The 23,921-nt window shown below is 39.7% G+C and overlaps 1 protein-coding gene across 1 annotated transcript; it reads right to left on the reverse strand.

The window, feature by feature from the left end:
- Positions 1-11,068: 11,068 nt before the first annotated feature.
- LOC128108337 (uncharacterized) lies at positions 11,069-23,899 on the reverse strand. Its single transcript, XM_052734766.1, has 2 exons — positions 21,731-23,899; positions 11,069-16,695 (listed from the first exon to the last, which is right to left on the reverse strand). Exon 2 carries the CDS (start codon positions 16,217-16,219, stop codon positions 12,287-12,289), a length of 3,933 nt encoding a protein of 1,310 aa, XP_052590726.1. The 5' UTR covers positions 16,220-16,695; positions 21,731-23,899; the 3' UTR covers positions 11,069-12,286.
- Positions 23,900-23,921: the final 22 nt, after the last annotated feature.

Genomic DNA, 23,921 nt, shown 5'->3' on the forward strand with positions numbered 1-23,921 from the left:
GGCAGTTGTGACATGGGTGCTGAGAACTGAACCATGGTCCTCTGGAAAAGCAGAAGGGTTCTTAACTGCTGAGCCACATCTCCAGCCCTTGTATTCTAGATAATTTATACTAGAATAAAGCCAAAAGAAGCCTTCACAGTTTGTGTGAAATGAAGCACTCATTTTCCCCAGCAGTTTAAAAGATAGGAAAAACACTGATAAAAGGAACCTTTTATTAAGCCTGGAAGGGAATTGAAATAAGTAGGGTCAGTTTTCATATAAATATATGCTTTGCAATTTAACTGACATCTTTTCTATGCAGTATTTTACACTCAAATCACTCTAAGGTGTTATTTAAATCTTTAATGCATTTTAATGCTGTGATTTTATTTCTAAACAATCAAAATCCATTTTCAACACTTGCCAGACATTCAGTGGAAATAACCGCTCACCAAAAGATCTGTTCACATGTAGAACATTTCAATTGTTCTCTGTGTGCCTTTCCATTGGCTAACAAAAATACTGCTAAAGAGTTGAAAGAAATTTAAATTTTGTCTTTTATTAAGAAATAAAGAAATTTGTGATAGTCTTAGGGATAGTTTAGGACTGTTTTAAGTTAAAGTTATGATGACCAAATGAATGATCTAATTCTGCTGTTTGAAGTATCAGGGACAAGCTTCAAAATCAGGCCATATTTCTGGTATCCATAAGGACAAAAAACTCTCAAATGATAACTAAATTTTATTGTTTATTTACCGACAGTAAGGTATTTGGGGCTGGTAAATTTTAACACTTTTTCCTTACAATTTTCACTTAAAGCAGCAAAGGAAAATGTCTTTCCCAGTTGCTTCCACAGCACCCCAGCTACTACTCATAGGTGTGTATAGGCCAGGTATTTTGGTATCAGAAATGGCCAGTGAGTTTAAAGGCAATTAATGCTACTATTGAGTAATATCTGCAGAAAGTACCATCTTCAGAGTACTCCTTCCCACTTTAGAACTGAGTAACCTGTTCTCCCTCTGTCCTCCTCCTGACAGTCACAACCTGAACTGCAAAGGGTGACAGAACAGGAAAGCCCCTCACCACTGGTGTCTCAGCTCTTGCCTACTGCCCCCAGGCTTTCTTTTCCTTCAACCCCAGTGCTCGGCTTCACTTGTACAGTTAATCCACAGCATAGGATTCTCTCAGTTCAGATATAAGTTCATCTGCAGAATTGAGAGGCTTAGAACAAACAGAAGGCTTGAAAATCAGCTAAGAGGCGGAAATGTCCTAGAAACCAAAGTTACTTAAACTGGAGAGAGGAGAATGAGCACTAACAGACAGCGGCTCCCTGAGTGTCCACTCACTGCTGGCTCCTGAGAGATAACCACTGCAGTTTGAGAGCTGCTGCTAAACATGGCCATTAATAAGAAGTCGGTTTTATGAACGTCCATATTGCAAACAAAACTAATACCGGAGCATGAGAAAATTTGAAGGTGAGGGTGGATGAGAGAAACCTTCAGAGAAAACAGTCGTTATAGTAGACTGATTGCTAACACACCACAAGTCTTCGTTATAGTAGACTGATTGCTAACACACCACAAGTCTTTTTCATTCATATACGAAATTTCATGCAAGACTTCTTATACATCCATCTTAGTATTAGAATTCTTTATTTCTCACACTGGAGTCTTATTATACTGATAATTTGCAGATGTACTACATAATACTTAGAGTGTATTCTTTCTAGTATTAAGAGAAATGCATCTTCATTGTAGATAAATTATTAGCAACGTTTAAAAAATAAGCATTAGCACACTTTTCATGACTCAAAGAAAAAATACAGCTAATTTTGGAATATTTACTTTAAAATGTGTACGAATAAAGCATATGCAAAGTATATAACTGCTAACTTGCTTTTCTCCTCTACCAGGATATGTTTTTAACAGCTCACTTTGTTACACAGAAATATTTTACATTCTAGCTGTTCACATAGTAAGAATAAGAATGTCATATGTTTTTGTTTGTTTGGTTGGTTGGGTTTTTTTTTTCCAGTTTTTGGCTATTATAATAAGTGACATTACCAAAAAAAGAAAATAATCAATCACTACAAGCATTTATGCAATGTTTTTGTATGAATGTAAATGGATAATAATGATATATATGAAGTAATATATAATAAATGAATCTTAAATATAATTAATACATGCATCTCATTTTGCAATCTCACTTTTGCATTTTGCATCTCACTTTCCAATTAGCATTTCCCAGATTATCAGTGCAGATAAACATTTCTTCTTAAATTATAGAGTCTTAAGTTTCTTCTTTCCAGAAGAACCTGTTTTGCACATGTTTACCATTGACCTGGTCTCTTTCTTGTTAATTTGTAAGTCTTGTTAGAATTTTGTTCATTCTTTTTTTTCAGTTGGTTAGTTTTGCTGTATATGTATGTATGTCTGTGTGTGCATGATGTGGCTATTGTGATGGATATGCCTGTACCCTGACTTGTGGAGGTTCAGAGGACAACCTTGGAAGTTAGTCTTTGCTTTTCCACCATGTGTTTCCAGACGGGGTCTCTTGTTGCAATCTGCTTCAGTAGGGCACCCTGGAATTACAGATTCTTACATTACTGCTATGTTTTGTTTTCTCGCCTGGGTTCTGGAGATCTGAACTGCTTAGCAAGTGCTCTACCCACTGAGCCATCTTTCTAACCATCTCTAAATGTTCTTTTGTTTGTGGTGCTGGGACCTCAAATGTGCTACAAAGTACTCTGACTGAGGTCCATCCCTAGCCCAAGAGGATTGTAGTTGTTTGTTTTCTTTTAGACAAGGTCACTCTATGTAGCCCTGGTTGGTTGGCCTGAAACTAGCTGTGTAAACCAGGCTAGCCTCCCAATCTTGCATCTTCCTCCCAATCTTGCATCTTCCTCCCAATGCTGGAATTAAAGGCGTGCACCAATATGGGCAGTGGTGGTGAATGCCTTTAATCCCAGCCACTCAGGAAGCAGAGGCAGGCAGATCGCTGTGAGTTTGAGGCCAGCCTGGTCTACAGCGTGAGATCCAAGACAGGCATGAAAACAACACAGAGAAACCCTGTCTCGGGAAAAAAAAAAAAAAGAAAAAGAAAGAAAGAAAAAAGGAAACAAAAATGAATGTCATACGTCTTAAAGGTTAACCCAGTGTCTCAGCAAGACATCTGCATAAAAACACATTTGAAAAATTTGCACATGGCTTTTAGGAAACCTGGGAAGATCATGTTTTAGATATTACAGAATCATAAAAATTAGCTGCAGGCTTATGAAAGCACAGATATCTAGCTCTATACTGAGTCTCTCCCCAATGACTATAGAATGGTATCATAATGAGGATTTCCTATCAGTTATTATTGATACTGATGCTGCTAGTCTTGGGAACTACACTCAGAAATATTACTGATCAAAGAACAGTAGATGGATAGCCCTGAGGCAGGCTGCCCAGGTTGGGTCCCACACTATTTGGCATTTTTGGAATCTAGGCTCCTTGAATTTTCCTGTTTACTGTCTCAGAAACTGGCTTTAGAATTCTGTGATGGGAGCCGGGTGGTGGTGGCGCACGCCTTTAATCCCAGCACTCGGGAGGCAGAGGCAGGTGGATCTCTGTGAGTTTGAGGCCAGCCTGGTCTACAGAGTGAGTTCCAGGAAAGGCACAAAGTCTAAAAAAGAATTCTGTGATGGGGTCTGTGCCTTCATCTGTTCTTCAGGAAGAAGCACAATGAGCAACTGGTTACCTTCTAAAGGTTTGCTCCCTAAGCTGTACCTATGGATTGCTACTTTGATTTAAGGCTAGGACTTCATCACATAGACTCCTTAAATTGTTAGAAAGGTAAGAAAAGTATTTAGTTGGGGCTGGCTTACAGGTTCACAAATGTAGTCCATTATCATCATGGCGAGAAGTAAAGCAGCATGCAGGCAGACATGGTGCTGGAGAAGGAGCCGTGAGTTCTACATCTGGTTCGTCAGGCAGCAGGGAGAAGAGCGGGTGAGCCATTGGGACTGGCTTGAGCTTCTGAAACCTTACAGCCCACCCCCAGTGACACACTTCCTCCAACAAAACCACACCTACTCTAACAGGGCCACAACTCCTCATAGTGCCACTCTCTATGGGACTGTGGGGCCATTTTTATTAAAACCAGTTGATACTTTTGGTCTTTTCTCTTTGGGGGGCCTGCCACCCAGCCCCCATATAAATCACACACAGAAATTTATTCTCTTTTTTTTTGTTTTTGAGACAGTGTTTCTCTGTGTAGTTTTGGTGCCTGTCCTGCATCTCACTCTGTAGACCAGGCTGGCCTCGAACTCATAGATATTCACCTGGCTCCACCTGACAAACTCAAGAGATTATTCTCTAGACTAAAATTTCTTCCATCTGAGTCTCCACTGCCTCAAAGTTATCTTAAAGACAGAGCTGCTTGGGCTTGTGAACTGTCAAAGACTTATGTTCTCTTCAAACACAGAAACAAAGTAGATGCCTTACCTTCTTAGACAATGATAAGGCCTACTTCAAATCTGTAATTTGTTGAAAGCTTAGTTTGTATTTTTGGTTTTCTTCAGACACTGTTGCTATAATATTTATTCATCTTTTACAACCTCATACTATTTTCCTTTCAAAGCATCAGATTCCTTCTTGGAACTGTTTTGGTATCTTCTTAATGTATAAGTACACAGACACAGACACACACACACATGTGTGTGTGTCTGTGTCTGTGTGTGTGTGTGTGTGTGTGTGTGTTTTCAAATCAAAGGATGATGCCTGGGAACAAGGTACACCATGCTACCATGCTTTCTTGGGGCAATCATGGTCATGGCTTTCCTGTGTCTTGCACTGTTTGAAACCATGGGTTGTTGTAATCATGTTACTCTTATTTGGACCCTTTTTTTTTTGAGACAGGGTTTCTCTGTGTAACAGCCCTGGCTGCCCTAGAACTCACTTTGTAGACCATGCTGGCCTCAAACTCACTGAGATCCACCTGCCTCTGCCTCCCAAGTGCTGGGATTTAAGATGTAGACTACCACTACCCAACTGGACCCTATACTTTTAACTTTCATATAAAATTTGTATCTTCTAGGATACATAAACTCCTTTTATAGCAAGAATTCCTGACAATTCCTACCACAGGAAATCCAGCTCATCCTTCCCAACTGATAGATGTCTAGGGAGAGAGTTTTGTAGATCTTCATAAGCAAGGATCATGCTCCTCAGCAACAGGAAGTAGTTACAAGAAGACAAATCATTATCCTTCTGCTCCTCCACAAAATGTCAGGGGGTGTTTCTCTGTGTCCCAGTAGCAGCTCCCAAATAACTGCACAATGGTTTAATATTAATTATAAATTAATTTTAAATTTAGCCAATAGCTCAGGTTTGTTACTAGTTAACTCTTAGATTTTAAATTAATCCATTTTCTTTTCTTTACTTGCTGCCACATTGTTCATAGCTTGTTACATCATTTTGTACACGTCCTGCTTCCTCTGTGTCTGGCTCTCAACTCCCCAGACACTGCCCTTCTTCTTTCCAGCATTCGCTCTGCCCCCAAAATCCTGCCTACCTCTCGGCCAACCAGCTTTTTATTAACAATGAGAACACATTTTCATAGTGTACGGAAGGATTGTTCCACAGCACTCAGAGTCAGCTGAGACAGGAGAACAGGGTAGAGAATGGGGTCCAGAGGCCTTACACAAAGACTATAACATTGGTATATGAGAAAAACCTGTCAGCAAACAGGAAAACTGGAAACCCCCGAGCCAATGTCAACTGTGGAGTGTGCATGAAAAGTTAACTCTGTACAACACTGATGTTTGAGCTCCTAAACTTCCCCCACCTCTTGTGCCTCAATTCCACACTTGGAAATGTATCCATTCCTAGTAAATTCTCATGCTTTGCTTTGCTATTTTCCAAATGCCTCCATCCAATTTTTTGTTCTGGGGCACAAGAACCAGAAATTCCTTTGAAGATGCCCAGTGAATCCTGATAATCACTGATACAATTGAGGGGACCACTAAGCAGAGGTATGTCAGGACACAGGTAGAATTTGAGTAGGAACATTCTAACAAAGATGAAAGAAAAAAAGAATTTCTTGTATATAATTATGATTGAATTATCAATCTTGCTGTTTTTTTCTTGAAACAAATGCTCACAGTAGCATGAGATAATAAGATTGTAATGTGAAAATGGTGGGAATCTCTGACAGTAAAGATTCCCTAGGAACACAGATTAATAATTACCATCATGCTTATGAACCATTTCTCTATAGGAACAAAAATTTTAGTTTGTTATTAAAAAGTTTCCCAAATTAGATATTACTTACATGTATAAATTATTCAAATGTAGAGAAATGTTATGTTTTGCTGTTTTGAATCATAGTTGTTAGCATTCAGACCTGGCCCGCCCAGCTCCCTTAATGAATCTATGTAAAGTTCTCTTTAAGAGAAAACCCCTCTCCCCCTTTCCTTCCTCTCTCACCATGAGGTACTGTGCACCTCCTCCCTTCCTTTTCTTTTCTTTCCTTTTCTTTCTCCTCCTCTCCTCAGACTCTGCCCAATTTCTTTTTCTTCCTCCTTCCTTTCTTCCATTAATAGAACTTTCCACATGGGTGCCGTGTCTGCAGAGTGTCTCCCTCACCTGCTGCAGGGCACCTTGGCTCCACCCGCTAAGGCCTCTCTCCGCGGTTTTACAAAAATAATGTGCTAAAGTATCTCCTAAACTTAGCTTATATTTCATATGAAACCCTTGTATTGCGCAAGTAAGGTGGCTCAGCAGGCAAAGGCGCTTGCTGTGGGAAGTGGATAACCTGAGTTCAACCTCAGGACCCAGGTAAAGGGGGGAAGCCAATGCTGTCCTCTGACCCCACATGTGCACAGTGACACTTACACAAACACACATACCATACAAACGGACACATTAATAATAATACAAAATGTAGAAGACACTTCATTTATATAGTAATTGTATTATATTTATTTTAGGAATTAAATTCAAGAAGTGTATTGAATTTGAAAAACCATTTACAACTCTAAGAGACTGTTGATGATAGGACAATTTCCTGCTACACAGGGATCACAGAGTGTGGCAATCTTAGGTGTGTTATTTCTTTTTGAATTACAAGAATAGTATAAAATTTGGACAGTTGTGAGAAGTTATTAAGCTTTAAAAGACTGGCATATTTTTCTTACTCCTCTAGGTGTCATTAAATTATCTGGAATTTGGGGGTTGGGGATTTAGCTCAGTGGTAGAGCGCTTGCCTAGCAAGCACAAGGCCCTGGGTTCAGTCCTCAGCTCTGGAAAATTTAAAAAAAAATTATCTGGAATTTGTCTTACCTATTTTTCTATTATTTTGAAGAGATACTATGACCAAGGCAACTTATAAAAGAGTTTGTTGGGGCTTACAATTCCAGAGGTGGGTGAGTGAGTGCATGACCATCCAGACAGGGAGTATGGCAGCAGGCAGGCAGGCAGCATGGTGCCAGAGCAGCAGCTGAGAGCTTGCGTCTGATCCATAGGCACAGACAGCGACCTAACTCAGGATGTCTGGGCTTTTGAAAACTCAAAGCCCAACAACCCCAATGACATACCTCCTCCAAGAAGGCCACACTTTCTAATTCTTCTCATATAGGTCTACCGATAAGTTTATGGGGGCCGTTCTCATTCAAACTGCCACATAACTTTTTAACTGCTTTCTAAATGTGAGTTGGGTTTTTGGGTCAGAGGGGTATAAATTAAGCCATTGTGAATGTGTGCTTCTAGAATCCTTGATCAAATGGGAGGCAGGAGAGATCCCTAAGAGAAAGAAACATTGATCCTGCTAATTTAGACATGTGGATTCTCAAGTAATGACGTCAAATTCAAATATGTGATTTACACATATTATCACAGTAAGGGAAAATATTAGGAGGAGGCCAAAGACCTAGGGAGAAAGAATGCAGTTCTTCTGGGCTCAAACATCTTACCTAAGGATGAGGACTGAGGCTCAAACCTACTTCTCGAACTACCTTCAGCCAAACTGCCAGGGAAACAGTTACAAAGAGAGAAAAAATGGATGAGTTCCTCTGTAGAACTAAGATTTTTAGATTAAAAGTTACAATGCATGCCGGGTGGTGGTGGTACACGCCTTTAATCCCAGCACTGGAGACAGAGGCAGGCGGATCTCTGTGAGTTTAAGGCCAGCCTGGTCTACAGAGTGAGATCCAGGACAGGCACCGAAACTACACAGAGAAACCCTGTCTCAAAAAATCAAAAAAAAAAAAAAAAAAGTTACAATGTGTGAGGAGCCTGTGTGACTCCATTTTGAAGGCAGGAGCCATTATGCTGTATTTTTAGAAATAAGTTTCTATTTACTGTGAGAGTTGAGTTGCTCTCTGTTTTCTGAAACCTGACCTTTCCCAACCCACAACCTTGATTTGTTTTTGAGAATGTCCTGACCCTCCCTGGACCCCTCCCTAATTGCATGGTGGGTGACCACATGGTGTTTTCTTAAGGCTTTTTGTATTTCCTTATTGCCCCATCGGCTCCCTTCTATAAACCTACTTGTGATTTTACTCCTTAAAAGGGGCCCAAGAGATGGATTCGGGGCTGCTCTCTTTAACCGAGTTCGGAGTCAGTTGCTGGTCAGCTCTTAGGTGCACCCCAAATAAAAAATCAGGCTTGTTTCAAATTTGGCTCAAATTGTGGTAGTGGTCTTATTCTCACTGTTGGGATTAACATGTGTTTATTAATAAATATACTGCATTCATGGACAGATATAAGATGCAGAAGTTAATGAGTTACCACAAGATGATCACTTTCATGACAGTAAAATGAAGGTAACAAATACACGAGACTTGTCTTCCTCTTTCAATCACTTTCCCTTTCTCTCTTTCAAAAGATACTGTGTTAATGACTTTTCTCGGCTTTTTTAACAATATTTGAAGAGAAACGAGGGAGGAAGGATTGATTTGGGCTCACAGTTGGAGAGTACCTGACAGGGAAAGCCTGGCAGATGTGACCCCTGTCTCTGGCAAGGGTGACATGTGGCTTGGGGTGTATCACACAGGGCAAAGGCAGCAGAGGGACTGGCAGGAGAAGGGGCAGAGCTATAAGCTTCAAAGCCCATCCTCCTGCAGCCAGCTTCCTCCAGCTAGGCACCACCTCCTAAAGGCTCCACAACCTCCCAACGGCACCAGTGGACTACCACCTGTTCAAACCCATGAGCCTGTGGGTGCCGTACTCCATTCACACCTGAACAGTGGCCATTGTTCTGGCTGTTATGACAATCACTTCTTAGATCTTTCTTTAAAATTTCAACATTGAGGTTTACATTCATTGTATCAGCCACGGTTCTGTTTGCTGTGACAGAATTCTTGACATATTGCAACTTAAGGAACTAAAAGGTTTATTTTGGTGCATGGGTTCACCATAGTGGGGCTGGGATGGCATGTCAGCGGGAGCACATTGCATCTGCAGCCACAGAGCAGAGCAATGAATGCAGGTGCTCAGCTTGCTCTCTCCTTTGTGTATGTCCAGGACACCAAGGAACGGTGCCACCTTTATAGTGAGTCTTCCCGTCTCCATTAGCCCAATCTAGAAAAGCCTTAGCAGAAACCCAGAGGTTTGCTTGCATAGTGATTCTAAGTCCCATGAAGTCAAAGCTGACAATCAAACTCTCTATACTCTACAAATGAATTTGGTTTGCTGGGATTTATGACTCTTCTATTGAATGGAGGTGAAACAGGGTGAGTCCTTCCTATTTTTGCTCAATTCACTTTGGGCAATTTGCCCACAAGATAATCTGGAGCTGGAGCTTCTCAATTCCGTTATTATATAGTATTTTGAGTAGATATATTCTGATACACAAGCCCGTGCATTTCCTCTCAGTGGGACTGCTTGACCAAAAATTGCTTATATTCCCTGTGGTATATGATAGCTTCCATTAGTTTATTTTCCTGATGCCTGTATGGTCAGCCTTTTAAATTTTAGCTGTTCTCATGTGATCTTTATCTTCTGACTGAGTTGAGCACCTTCGTTTGTTTATATATTTCTGTTTCGAAAAGCCTGTTCTAATCACTGCCTCTTCTGTTTTCTTACCAAGCCAATCTTTACACATTTTATGTATGGGCCTAAATTAGACTTTTTGTCACTCTGATAAAACACCAGAGAAACAATTTAAGAGGGGAAGATTTTATTTTTGACTCATAGTTTCAAATCATAGTCAGCAGGCTCCATTGTTGTGGGAAGGAAGTCTGAACACTATGACAGCAACACGTGGTGGAGCAGAATAGTTTGTTTCATGTGGATGAGAGGGAGAGGGGCACAATAGATACATCATTCAGAGACATGCCCCTGTTGATCTACTTCCTCCAAACAGGCTCCAACGCCTAGCTCAATCATCTCCCAACAATGTCTTCAAATTTTCCACGTGTTGGTAAATTAATCTACTCACTGAGTCAGAGGCCTCATGATCCAAACATGTCCCCAGAGCCCTACCTCTGAACCCTGTCATTGCTTGACTGTTAAATGTGTGAATTATATTGATGCAAACTATATATATGGGTGTATACATATAATACATATATATGTATACTTTTTTACTTATTATTTTTCATTTTTTGAGATAAAATCACTCAATATAACCCAGATGGCCTCAAATTCTCAGTCCTCTTGCCTCAGCCTCCTGAGTGCTGGGAGAATTACATGTATTATTATCCATTCCATCTGGCTGTACTAGCTATTTCCCAAAGTCCTTTTGTCATGGTTCAGATGCTTCAGATTGGGATTAAACAAGCCTGTGTTTCTGTAGAAATCTGTGGAGGGCTATTTCTTCTGTTCTGTTCATTTATTTGTCCATCCCTTCACCACTAGAACACCATGCTAACTCTTATCTGCTCTAAGTCATGACAGGAGACCAAGAGTTTCTTGGTTATTTTCTTCCTTTTTCATTTCCATACATGTCTTAGAGTAACGCTATCCCCCCCCCCCCCTTTAGACATGCATGGACCCTGTTCTGAGAGTCTAAGTGTGTCAGCACTGACTATCGACACATTTGGGAAGATGTAGCGAGCACATACCCCAGTTACGGGGGAGGAATAATCACTCTTGATTCAGACTTGGTATAACACTCATTTATTCACACAGTAAGATTACAAGCAATATTCATCCTGTCTTCCAAATGGAAGCAGGAGTACCTCTCCGGGTATACAGGTCCGGACTCGCCACGTCTGTTCCTCTGGATCTTGGGTCAGCCTTCCTCAGGTCAGCCACGTCTGCACTGGGGACAGGATCTCACGTCTCTGGCAGAGGAGAGTCGTCTCGCGCGAGGGCCTGACGAGCTCTGTTGGTCGGGTCTGAGGCTTCATCTTTTATATTCTTTCCTGGCTAGGTTTCTAGTCTTATCCCTACTTCCACACATAGCTTATAGCTTATCACTACTCCATTTGTGGTTTACTTACATCATTCTATTGCTTATCATTCCTGACCAGGGTTGTTCACCCTAGGCCTTACATGTGTTCCTTACATTCCATCCCCTGATGCCTGAAATGTCTTCAACATAAAAGGCATCACATGAGGTCGCAGCCTGGAGATTTACAATATGTTATCCTAATTTGTTAATCCTAGCATTCTTATCCTTCTCATTCTGGGTGGTTTATTTTTATGTTTTTTCTCTATATATGCATTATATAACTTCAACCAAGTGCTATAAGCTGCAAATTCTTTTAACACATCTATAACAAAATCTCCACACAATATTCTAGTACATATGCTTTGTAAATACATTGGTTCTCCTGTTTCCCACTGTGGGTCATTCAGGAAATCTTTATCAATGCTTATTATTGCTTCATCAGGATTATGTTTTAGCCATGTTCTATATGTTTCATATATTCTGTGATTACCGCGGCCCACATATGCTGCAGCTAAAGCTGCGCTTATATGTAGGGCTGCATCCATGTTATTTCTGTGTATTTTGTACATTCCATTCACTTTATATACACTAGATTGTATGGTTCCATAATATCTCATGTATCCATCTCCAATTAATCTCATATCATGTATACCTCCTTCTATTGTCAAGTGGAACGTTAAGTGCATCAAGAGCATTGGGAGGTTGTCTACCTCACCTGGTTCTGATAGGTAGAACATTGCATATTTATGGGTGCAGTATTTGCATCCCTGTATCGTTCCTGCCATAGATAATATACCTATTCTATAGAAAATATCAGACAATGGTTCCATATATTTTTGGTATGTGGTATATAGTAAATTACTCATTCCATTTTTACTAAGTAAATCGAAGCGTCTGCCTGACGGATTCCAAAGTGGGTTTCCTGTTACTTGATTCCTGTAAGACATCTTAAGCATGGAGTTATTATCAAGCATTTGATTTTTTTAGACAAACATAAAGCAATACTTATCCCTAAAATTACTAAAAACCAAAAGGTTGCTAACTTTATCCAGTGCCACCATGTGTAAATTGGTGTACATATTAGATCTAATCTGACTAGTCTGCCTAAATAATCCCAAAAGCTGCATTTCTGCATCTGTTTTGCCCAGTCTTTATGTATGTATGTATTTGTTCTTAACAGATTCACTAGATTGTGCGTTTGTGCTTGTGATGTATGTATGGCTGCATCTTGTTCTTTAATTTTGTTATGTATGGATTCCAGTTGTTTCTGATTGAAATCTGCAATGTGCTGTAACTCCATTGCTTGTTTTACAAATGTTTGGTGATGTTCTAATTCTGTTGGGTCATTAAATAAGTGTGAGCCATCAAAATAATGTTTTTCTTCTAGTGTTAATGTGGTCACTCTTTGTTTGGTTATGTTTTTACCATCATAATTAGTGAAATTCATTTGTAGGATGCTACAGTTGTGTACCATATAGCATCCTGATTCTGTAATATTGAATGTTGTGATATCATCATTCATTGTGGTTTCATTAAGATTTATGCAGCTAACTAAAGTAGGTAAATATTTAGCACATATCAAGAAAGTGTAATCTCCCGTATCTTCTAGTGACTGTGTGATAGTAGTTACTGCCAATTGACTAGTTTCAAGTGTGCTTTCTGGTAAATGTGGATAAACGTATGTATTTGCTCCTAATGATATGGAGTCTTCTAATGGTATGTACACTGGTGTGTCATTCATATTGGTCCATAAGTAATGGTCTATGGGTACTAAGTATTGGTGGTTCCATTCTGATACTCCTGTTCTTTCAGTATATAGCTGTGGTATCGCCTTGGAATGATATGCTGAAAATGAATTTTGTAAGAAGATCTGTACTAAATGTATATTGCATAATCCATCTGTGCATGAGCTTTCATATTCAGGGTTTAGTATACTTTGATATTCTCTTGTTCTTCTCCCTAACCCTGTGCTAAATAAACTATTTAATTCATTATTCATATTACTGACTTGAGTTCGATACATTTGACACATCATCATGTTATGGTTAGTATTAATAAGTTTTGCTTGATAGGAGAATTGTTCCTTATAAAGGTCTTGTGACATTTTTATCTCGCCTTGCATAGTTTGTATTAGTGTATGCATGCCATCTATAGAATTTGATATAGCTGCTAAAGCTTCTGCTGTTTTCTTATTTACTTCTTGTATGTGGTATATTTCTGCCTTTATTGGTTCTATCATTGCTGCTGATACTCCTCCACCCATTATTCCACCTAAAATTGCTCCTGCCATAAAGGCTGCTACTGCCATTGCTTGTAGTGGTTTTCTTCCTACTCTTGTTGGTGATGAGTAGTCTAAATCAAATCTAAAATTCACATCACTACAATATTCTATAGGTGGTTTCAGTGCTGTCAAATCTATTGTAATTTCAATTTTTCTAATCCTAGGGTATAAAACTAATTTAGCTGGACTTTTTAGGTCTGGTATAATAGCTGGTGCCTTGACTACTGTTGGGGTTCCTTCTGGTGGTATTAGGTATCCTTTTGGAAAATGAGCTGTATATAATCCAATATTTTCTTTATTTGGTCTGGTCATATTTCCTCTAAATATAATTAATGGTGTGTTGGAATGTTCGCTGAGAAAATCCTTATTTCTTGATATCGGGAGATAATATATTTTATCCCAATATTGTGTATGTGATTTCATTGATCCTCTAGGTTTGTGTGCTACCCATTCAGCCTTATTCCATTCTTTATATTGTGGATTTGGCATTAACATGTAGAAATAATATGGGAGATTATGGTGCTGTAATTCAATTACTCTATCCATTTCATAATCCAAAGTTTGCCAAAAACTCCCTGATCTAGTTATCCCATTTTTATAATGTACCATTAGGTCATCTGGATCCATAACCTTATTGATTCTCATAGCCTTTGTCATTTGTACATATGGTGGGATATATTCTACCTCCCTTATACCTGTGAAATTGTATGCCTTTTGTTCAATTGCCCTATTAAATATGAAAATATTTTTTGCTGCTACTTCATCTGTAGTAACATTGGCACTGACTTCCCAGGGTATGGGCATGTCCAGTAAGTCTTTAGATTCGTGAAACCAGCAAATTGATATCTTACTGCCACCTAGCATGTTATGTATTTTATGTTTTGGTTCATGTATCATGCCTATGGTTAATATTGGTGTGCTGTCAAATTTTACTAGTGACATATGTTTGTTTATTATGGTAATTTTACCATATATATTCAAATTTATTATTGTGGTTGCTTTATTTGTGGTACAGTTAGTCCGTACCGCTGTATTATTTGTTTCGGTAAAGCATGATAATTTGTTTCTCAAGCTTGTGGTACCTTGTGTTAGTGATTTTGCTAAGGTTAGGTTAAAAAATCCCAAATTACTTGCTTGCGTAAAATATGTTGGATATGACTGTTGGTCGTCATTAAATCTCATTATTGCCTGGACCTGTTTAGTAGCTGTTATATTTGCAGTACTGTCCACAAAAATTCCTAGCCATGGTATTTTCTGGCCTATTATATCTGTGATTGCTATTAAATCTTGTACTGACCTTGATGTTCTTCCAGTAAATAAAGGTCCTACATGTAGGTCCACTATAGTCTTTGTATTGTTGTTTTGTCTAATGTTTGTATTTGCTTCGGACATATTTATACATGCATATGCAAAAGAGTGTTTTTCCCTGTGTAATGTGGAATTTACTGTAAGTATGCAAATGTGTGTTATGGTGTCTGTGTTGCAATCATATTTAGGTTTCATTGTGTGTCTCATTGAAGCCCAAGGTTGTTGTATAATATCTGTAAGTATGATTGGGAATCTCCAATGTTCTACTCCTAATTGCAATATTTTTGTCCAGTCATCCCATTTCCATTCCTTTCCTTTTACTGATGGGTTATCTGTGCTATATAATACAGAGAAGTTACCATAGAATGGTAAATTGGGATAGTCTGCTACGCATAACCAGTTAGTATTATTTTGTCCTGGTACATCTAGCTTATGTTTTTGAATGTATCTCCATAAGTTATTGGGACATCTATTTCCCCAGGGTTTGGGTAATGGTATTATTCCAGATACTACTGGCCATGGTTTTACCATTTCACCATCATTGCATACTGTCCAATTCATAGGGTTGCATGGGTTTATAGGTGTTGTAATTACTTTAGGTGTTGTACTAGCAGGGTAATCACCATCATAATAGTCATCATTGTAATTATACACTTGTTCTTCCCACCTTTCTGATGTCTTATTATACAGCATACCTATCTCCTCCATTTGTTGTGCTATTACTGGTGCGAAATATTGTCTCACAAAGGAGCTATTCATGCCTAGTTCGCAGTCAAATTCTGGTTCTGTCTCTATTCCCATTGTATTGGTCCTATAGTGTGAGTTTACCCTTAATGTGTTTGTTCTGATATGTGAATTCTTTGTCCAATACATGTTGTATATGGCTGCGTGATTGGTAATGTTGGTCCATAATTCATTGTAATGGCATTTTAACGGGTTCTGCTCATGTATGTTGGTGTTAACATCATCCCCTGATTCTAACATATATTCTTTGTTTGGATGGTATATGCTAAGTGCCATTCTATATTGATCGCAACCCTTATACCAGGCATATGTTAAACATGCTGCATATTTTTGCCAAAAACTGTGTGTTTTTCCTATGTAATGTGTAAATCTTCTCTCTGCTGACCAATATAGCGGTAATTTGCCTTCTAGATCATAAATTGTTGGTGTAGCAACGGTATTCTGTTTCCTAGTGCCCACTTGTATAACATGTGGTGTGGTGGTGGGTCTGTTTGTTGTGGGTGTACTGTCCAATAGGGCTGGCATTGGTATGCTGTTATTGCCATCACATCTGCTAACCTGAGACAGAAAAATGAGCACACAAAGGCTCCAATAGCATATAGCTTGCTTGCCTTCAATGTGCACATCACCTTTGCTATTCTTATTGCCTCCTGTGCAGATAGTGTATCCAGCATACCGTGAAGTTGGCTGTTCTGGATGCTGCAGAAGCGTATCCAGGATTGGTATTGTTGACTATGTTGTATGAGTAGCTTCTTTGGTAAATGATGTTACAGAAGGGAAAAACAAATTCTAAGATTGGCAGTACTATGTATACTGCAATAGCTATTAGCCAAATCGTCAGGAGGGTTGCCCTTATGAATATCACCTCCCTGACACACATTTATGCTATATCCTCCAGCCTGACTAATTTCAAGTCCTTTTTACCTTGAGTTATCCACACGTTGTTTCCTGTTCCTGGTGCTATTATTTCTGCTGGGGATAATTTGTTATTCTTCCGGTTCCTGTAAAGGCAATTAGGATTCCTTATTACTTCTCTATCTATAACTGTAGGATAATCTATTGTGTGTTGTTTTTGTATAGCTTCTTCTATTGGTGACTTCCTATTTATTCTGGGTCTGGTATTCAATTCATAAGTTGCTATTTTTATTGCTAATGACAGTGGTATTCCCTTATGCATCTCTAGCTGTTTTTTAATCATTCCGTTCCATCTTTCTATTGCTCCAGCTGCTGTCGGTGTATAGGCTCTATGGAAGTCCCATTGAATGTTTAAGTTTCTAGCCATTCTTTGTGTTTTGGCTCCTGTGAAATGAGTTCCTTGGTCTGATTGTATTATATCAGGTATTCCATATGCTGCACACCATCCCCAGACTGTAAGTATTGTTGTGTTTTGGTCTGGGTGTGTGCTTTCTCGGGCCATCCCGAGACCTGTTGTTATGTCTACTAGGGTGCAGCAATATTTTCCCTTGAAGCTGTTTAACGGTCCTATGAAGTCTATTTGTAGGATTCTATTAAAATCCATTCGGTGTCCTATTATCCCTTGGTAATTGTGTGTTAATCTTGTAATAGCCTTTGGGCAATTGTTGCAACTATTGATTGCTTTCCTTATTGTCTGCCATGTCATCTTAAGATTTCTTTTATCGAACCAACTTTTTAGTGCATGTGTACCTATATGTCCTAACTGCTCATGGATTTTCAGTATCTCTTCTGTACTTATAGGTATGTCCTTAGTTGATGGTCTTACCTGTATCCATTCTCTCTGTATTTTACCTTTTCCTGTTTCTGGATTAATGTTTGCCTTCCATGTACCTTTTAACTTTATACTTAACGCTGAAGCTAGTTTGTCTACTACTTCATTGTTTTTACTTGTCTCATCCTGTTTCTTGGTATGTGCATCTACATGGTATACTATGATTTTGATTAGTCTGCTTGCTGCATCCAATTCCTGCCATGCTGCCTTTGACCATATGTCTTTACCATTAATTTTCCATCCATTATTTCTCCATTTACCTGACCATACTGCTATGCCATTTGCCACACACCATGAATCGGTGTATAAATAAATTTGTTTATAATTGTCCTTTATAGTTTGTCTTATCGCCAATAGTGCGGCTATAACTTCTGCATGTTGGGCTGATTTATCAGTGCCCTGGTCTGTAATGACCATTCCATCCCCAGGTCTATAAGCGGCTGCTCTCCATCTCACTTTGTTGTTCACCGTGGTTGCTGATCCATCGGTGAACCAGGCATTAACCAGAGAGGGATCGTACTCTCTAGTCCCCCAATGGCCCATTGGTACCTGTTTCTGGGGAGGGGTTGAGGTTGGGAAAATGTATCCCTCTGGAGTCATGGGCCTGTCGGACTGAAGTATCGACTCCGATACCGCTGGTACCGACCCCTTTGCTGACAGAGGTGTTGATCGAAGGAACTCCTGAAGGTACCATTTCCATTGAAGTACCTTTCCTTCCATGGGTAGTCCAGCCCATGCCTCTCCTGGTGCCTTTACCCAGTCCAAAATGGGTATATGTGATCGGAGAGTCACATGGTTCTCTTTGAGCAGTGAGTGGATTGTCCTGAATGCCTCGTAGGCTGTCCATATGGTTCTTTCGAACAGCGAATATTTGTTCTCTGACCATGGGAATTTCTTGCAGTAGAAGCCTATTGGCGTTTCCCTGTCTTTATTTTTTGAAAATATATTCCAATTACCATAACCCTGCATATACAAGATGTCCACAAATACGTGGTCACCGGGCTGTATATAATATAGGTGGCTATACTGGTTTATATATTCCAGTACCAATTTAACGGCATTTTCGCAGTTTTGGTCCCATTCAAAATCCTGTGCTTTCTTTGTTATTTTATATAAAGGCTGTAATATGATCTGTAAGTATGGAATATGTTGCCTCCAATATGCAAATAGGCCAATTAGATGTTGTACCTCAGTTTTATTCTGGGGTCGCTTAATTTGTTTTAATTTATCTATTATTGTTTCGGGTATTGTTGGTCCTTCTGTAGTCCAATGTACCCCTAAGAATTTTACTTCTGTTCCTGCTTTATTTACTTTTTCTAGGTTTATAGTCCACCCTTCATTTCTTAAATGTTGAATTAGTTTCTCTAATGTACTTTGTACTTTGTCAATGGCTTGTCCTACTATCATTATATCATCTACATAGGTGTATATGTTACAGTCTGATTCTGGCTCAAAGCTCTTTAATGTAGTTGTTAAGGTGTTGTGTGCAATAATAGGACTGTTCAAATACCCTTGAGGGAGTCTCAAGAATTGATATTGCTGTCCTTGCCATGTAAATGTAGTAAGTTCCCTAGATGTTGGGTGTAATGGGATTCCAAAGAACATATCACTTAAGTCTATAGTTGCCATTGCCTTTGGAGCTGAATTTTTAATTCTAAGAAAGATGTCTTCCACATCAGGAAGTTGTCCTGGAAGTTTAGGTGTTTTTTCATTTATTCTCCTGAAGTCAACTGTAAATCTCCATTTGCCATTAGGTTTCAGCACCGGCCATACTGGGCTGTTATAATTGAATGATTGAGATTTCTCTATAATGCCTTCTTTTAGCAAAGTTTGTATAGTCTCTGTTATTTCCTTAATACCTCCTTTGATAGGGTATTGTGCCGTGAAGGTCGGGGGTGTGTGTGGTAATTTAATAGGTTGTATTTTTACTTCTGCTAGATTACATCTGACCTTAGCTATTCTCTTATTATTTAGAAAGTCTGGGAATAATTTTCTTATTTCTTTAATGCCTAGGATATTACAGGGTGCATTGAAGCTAGCTGCTTCAATCTCATATTCCTTATTATATAATTTGAGTCTTAATTTTATTACTGGTACTTCTGTTTCTGCTGCTACTCCCTGTATTATAATCCTTTTATCAGTTTTAAAATGTTCTGTAAATTCCGTTATTATACTAATTTCAGAACCTGTATCTATTAGCCATTTTACTATTCTCGGCCCTTTGTTAGTTATTATAGGTATAGCTACGAATGGTCTACCAGCCGGGTTGATCAAGTCCATCTTGGTATGTAGCGTCTGGGGGGTCCTGCTCTTGGGGGCCTGTGATTGTTCTGATTGAAAAATTTTGGTCTGAAATTTGGTTTGAAATTTCGATTGCCTAAAAAAGGTTTTGGTTGGCATGTCTGTCTCCATGGGTTGCTCTGTGTCTCTCTCCATGGGATATTTTTCCTTCCTGTCAACCTTCTAATTGGGTTCCATGGTTTATTTGCATTCTGTCTTATGGGCATTTGATTAGCTTTCCCAAATGGTCTTATGTTCGAAAACCGCGGTGTAAATTTCTTCTTGTCCTGTTTCTTATTAACATTGAATGATACTACCTTGTCTATGTCCATTTCCCTGTAAGATTTAAAGAATTCCATGGCATCTGAGATGGTTTGACATGCCTGCAGGGGTCCAGCTAGGCTCATTTTAAGGTGTGCTGGAGCTCCTTTAATAATGATCTTTTTAAATTGTGGTGTAAAAGGTGCGGCTTGAGGTGTGGGTACCTGGTTGTATATGAAATACAATATGCCTAATTTTCTACATTGTTTTATGGCTTGTGCATATGTTGTCCACTGTGCTGCTGATTCAAATTGAGTGAGGTCTAATGTTGGAAATGCAAATCTCCAAGCTGCAGTAATCCAATCTAATAGTGGATGTGTATCGCCTTTTGATGTCTCAATTACATGCTCTAGAGCTTCTGATACTGAGGGGTTCTCTACTATGTTTCTGATCTTTCTCATTTCTAGATCAGTTAACATGACTGTGTCAGCTCCCTTTTCCCACAGTCGGCACATATATTCTGCGTCTTTCTGTCCATTTTGGGCATAATCTTTCCGTAATTCTGAGATCTCCTGAGGAGTATATGGCCTGATTTCCTCAAACTTCGTTCCCATTTCAAATTTGGGACGATTACTACCTCCTCCAGTGCTGAAGGGGTTCAGAGCTGATATAGTACTTCTAATAGGAGTTCTCTTACTTTGGGTAGAGACAGGAAATGATGGTACGGTGTTACATCCATTCCATCCAGGAGTAGCGCTACGCTCCTGTTCCTTCCTCACTATGTTTAAGGCTAGCCTTTTGCCCATTAATCTGTCCTTATCAATATCCTGCACCGTTTTCATAAGCAGTGCGGTAGTTTGTGCCTTGCTACATCCCTCTAATTCTTGTTCTACCACATCCGGATTTGTTAATGTGTTAGTTACATTTACTGATTTCATGCCGGCCTTATTTTTAACCTTGGAGGCTACTTTTCCCCACTGTTCTTCAACCTCATCTTGGTATTCTCTACCTGTCACTGGGGAGATGTTAGTCTTCTTAAATTTCTTAATTAATCTATTCATTGTAAGTGGTATACCAAGCCGTACAAAAATTTAATTAATTTTTTCCTACGGTACCACTCCCAGTCACTAATTCGTTTAGACTGATTCAAAGAATCAGTTATCAATTTTTCAAATTTCAAATCCGCGATCCTTTCTATCCTTTTGGCCAGCCAGCGCCTCATTTAGCTCTTTCCCAGCACCTTCCGCTCTTCCCCAGGGGTCTGGGTTGGCATCAAGGTGTCCGGTATTCTTTCGGTACTCCGCACCCTTAGGGAGGGTGGTGTTTCCCGTCTGCTTCTGATACTCTCTCTCCTACCAGTTCTTCCTCCTTGGACCTTCAGATTTTCTTTAGGTCCTCAGAGTTGACTTCGAGGAGTTGATTTCTCAGAGCGGCTTTGAGGTCACTTGCTAGTTTATTTGGTTTCCTGTAATTTGTTACTCCACCAGAGTAATAGCCAATTCTTTTGTATTACTTATTTTACATTCCTCAGTGCTCAGTGGTCAAGGAGGCTTTAAGCCCAAAATCCTGCCGACTACGCCAACTGTAGCGAGCACATACCCCAGTTACGGGGGAGTGTAGCGAGCACATACCCCAGTTACGGGGGAGGAATAATCACTCTTGATTCAGACTTGGTATAACACTCATTTATTCACACAGTAAGATTACAAGCAATATTCATCCTGTCTTCCAAATGGAAGCAGGAGTACCTCTCCGGGTATACAGGTCCGGACTCGCCACGTCTGTTCCTCTGGATCTTGGGTCAGCCTTCCTCAGGTCAGCCACGTCTGCACTGGGGACAGGATCTCACGTCTCTGGCAGAGGAGAGTCGTCTCGCGCGAGGGCCTGACGAGCTCTGTTGGTCGGGTCTGAGGCTTCATCTTTTATATTCTTTCCTGGCTAGGTTTCTAGTCTTATCCCTACTTCCACACATAGCTTATAGCTTATCACTACTCCATTTGTGGTTTACTTACATCATTCTATTGCTTATCATTCCTGACCAGGGTTGTTCACCCTAGGCCTTACATGTGTTCCTTACAGAAGAACTGACCCTGTATTAGCAGCCCACAAATACAGCATAACCTTTCTTTATTTTGGTCTTCCATTTATTTCAAAGGTGTTTTATAGCTCTGTCTAGAGAGCTGGCACTCTTTAATTTCACTATTGCGAATCATATTTTCTTAAAACTTAGAATTTTGTTTATTACTAATCTATTAGAACACAACTGACGTTTGAATTTCACTTTGTATTGGGAATGGAAGAAAAAGGCCATACTGATGATTCTACAAGTCTGACTGACTGATTAGGGGCCTATACCTGCGATCCTAGCATTGGTGAGGATGAGGCAGGTAGACTAGGAGTTCAAGGCCAGACTGCATTACAAAGGGGGTGCGCACACTGGGCTACATAAGACACAGTCTTTAAAAAAAGAAAAAAGACACAGGCACACTTCGTGATAAAGAAAACTGGGCCGGGCGGTGGTGGCGCACGCCTTTAATCCCAGCACTTGGGAGGCAGAGCCAGGTGAATTTCTGTGAGTTCGAGGCCAGCCTGGGCTACCAAGTCAGTTCCAGGAAAGGCGCAAAGCTACATAGAGAAACCCTGTCTCGAAAAACCAAAAAGAAAAAGCAAAAAAGGAAACTGGAATGTTGCACATATAAAACCAAATAATCTTTATGCCTATCATTAGTGTCCTAACTAGCCACTAATTGTCCAGTTCTCTGTCAGGCTTAACATCCTGTTGACTACCAGGTAAAACCTTTGGAATGCATTATTAGCAGACCACTAACTTCTATCAACTAAAGAGGAAGGATATCATGAACTATCCTCACCTAAGGTCCATGGAAGAATTGTCCCCTGCTTTGCTCTAACCCATCTATCTCCTGTTGTCCCCAACAAAGTGCCTGAGAAACGCTTCCTTTGTGTTTTGTGCTGTGACTGTTTTTTTTTTTTTGGTTTTTTGAGACAGGGTTTCTCTGTGTAGCTTTGCACCTTTCCTGGATCTCGCTCTGTAGACCAGGCTGCCCTAAAAGTTTGTTTAAATGCTTTTATGTTGAAACACGTTTTTCAGGTCAACCTGAATCAAAGCTCCCTGGCCACGATAATTATTTGGTTCAAAATAAACGGTGTCTTATTCCCACTGAAATGACAGCTTTTGTTTTGTATGTACAGTTTTCAGCAATTGTTAGTTTATTAAATTAGTAAGTTTTCCTACACTTAGGACTTTTCTATGCACATAATACATCTATGAACTGTCATTTTATTCCCTCCTAAACCATATCCTTTATTTTCTCAAATTATCAAGTAACACACCATCATTAGAATCTTGGAAATATGCAATTTATGTTATGTCTTAGTTAGGGTTTCTATTGCTGCAATGAAACACCATGACCCAAAAGCAAGCTGGGGAGGAAAGGTTTCATTTGGCTTACACTTCAGCATTGCTGTTCATTACTGAGGGAAGTCAGGACAGGAACTCAAACCGCAGGATTCCGGAGGCAGGAGCTGATGCAGAAGCCATGGAGAGGAGCTGCCCTAGCTTGTTCAGCCTGCTTTCTTATAGAACCCAGGACCACCAGCCCAGAGATGAAACCACCCACCATGGCCCGAGCATTCCTCAACTGATCACTAAATAAGAAAATGCCTTGCAGCTGGATCTTATCTCAACTGAGGCTCCTTCCTCTGATGACTCTAGCTTGTTTCAAGCTGACACACAAAACCAGCCAGTACAAGTTGTAAATTCAGTAAGAATCGGCCATTGCATTACTGCCTCACATACTACCTAGCCCCCAAGCACTTGTCCAGAGGAGAGTTCTGCAGTTCCTCCTATGCTGGATAAGCTGAAGATACATCTCCAAAGAAACCTTCCAAGCTGGAACTGTCTTGGCCGCTAAGCACTGC

Source organism: Peromyscus californicus, unplaced genomic scaffold, assembly GCF_007827085.1.
Source record: "Peromyscus californicus insignis strain IS unplaced genomic scaffold, ASM782708v3 Scaffold_13__1_contigs__length_99412109, whole genome shotgun sequence".
Taxonomy (NCBI): Eukaryota; Metazoa; Chordata; class Mammalia; order Rodentia; family Cricetidae; genus Peromyscus; species Peromyscus californicus.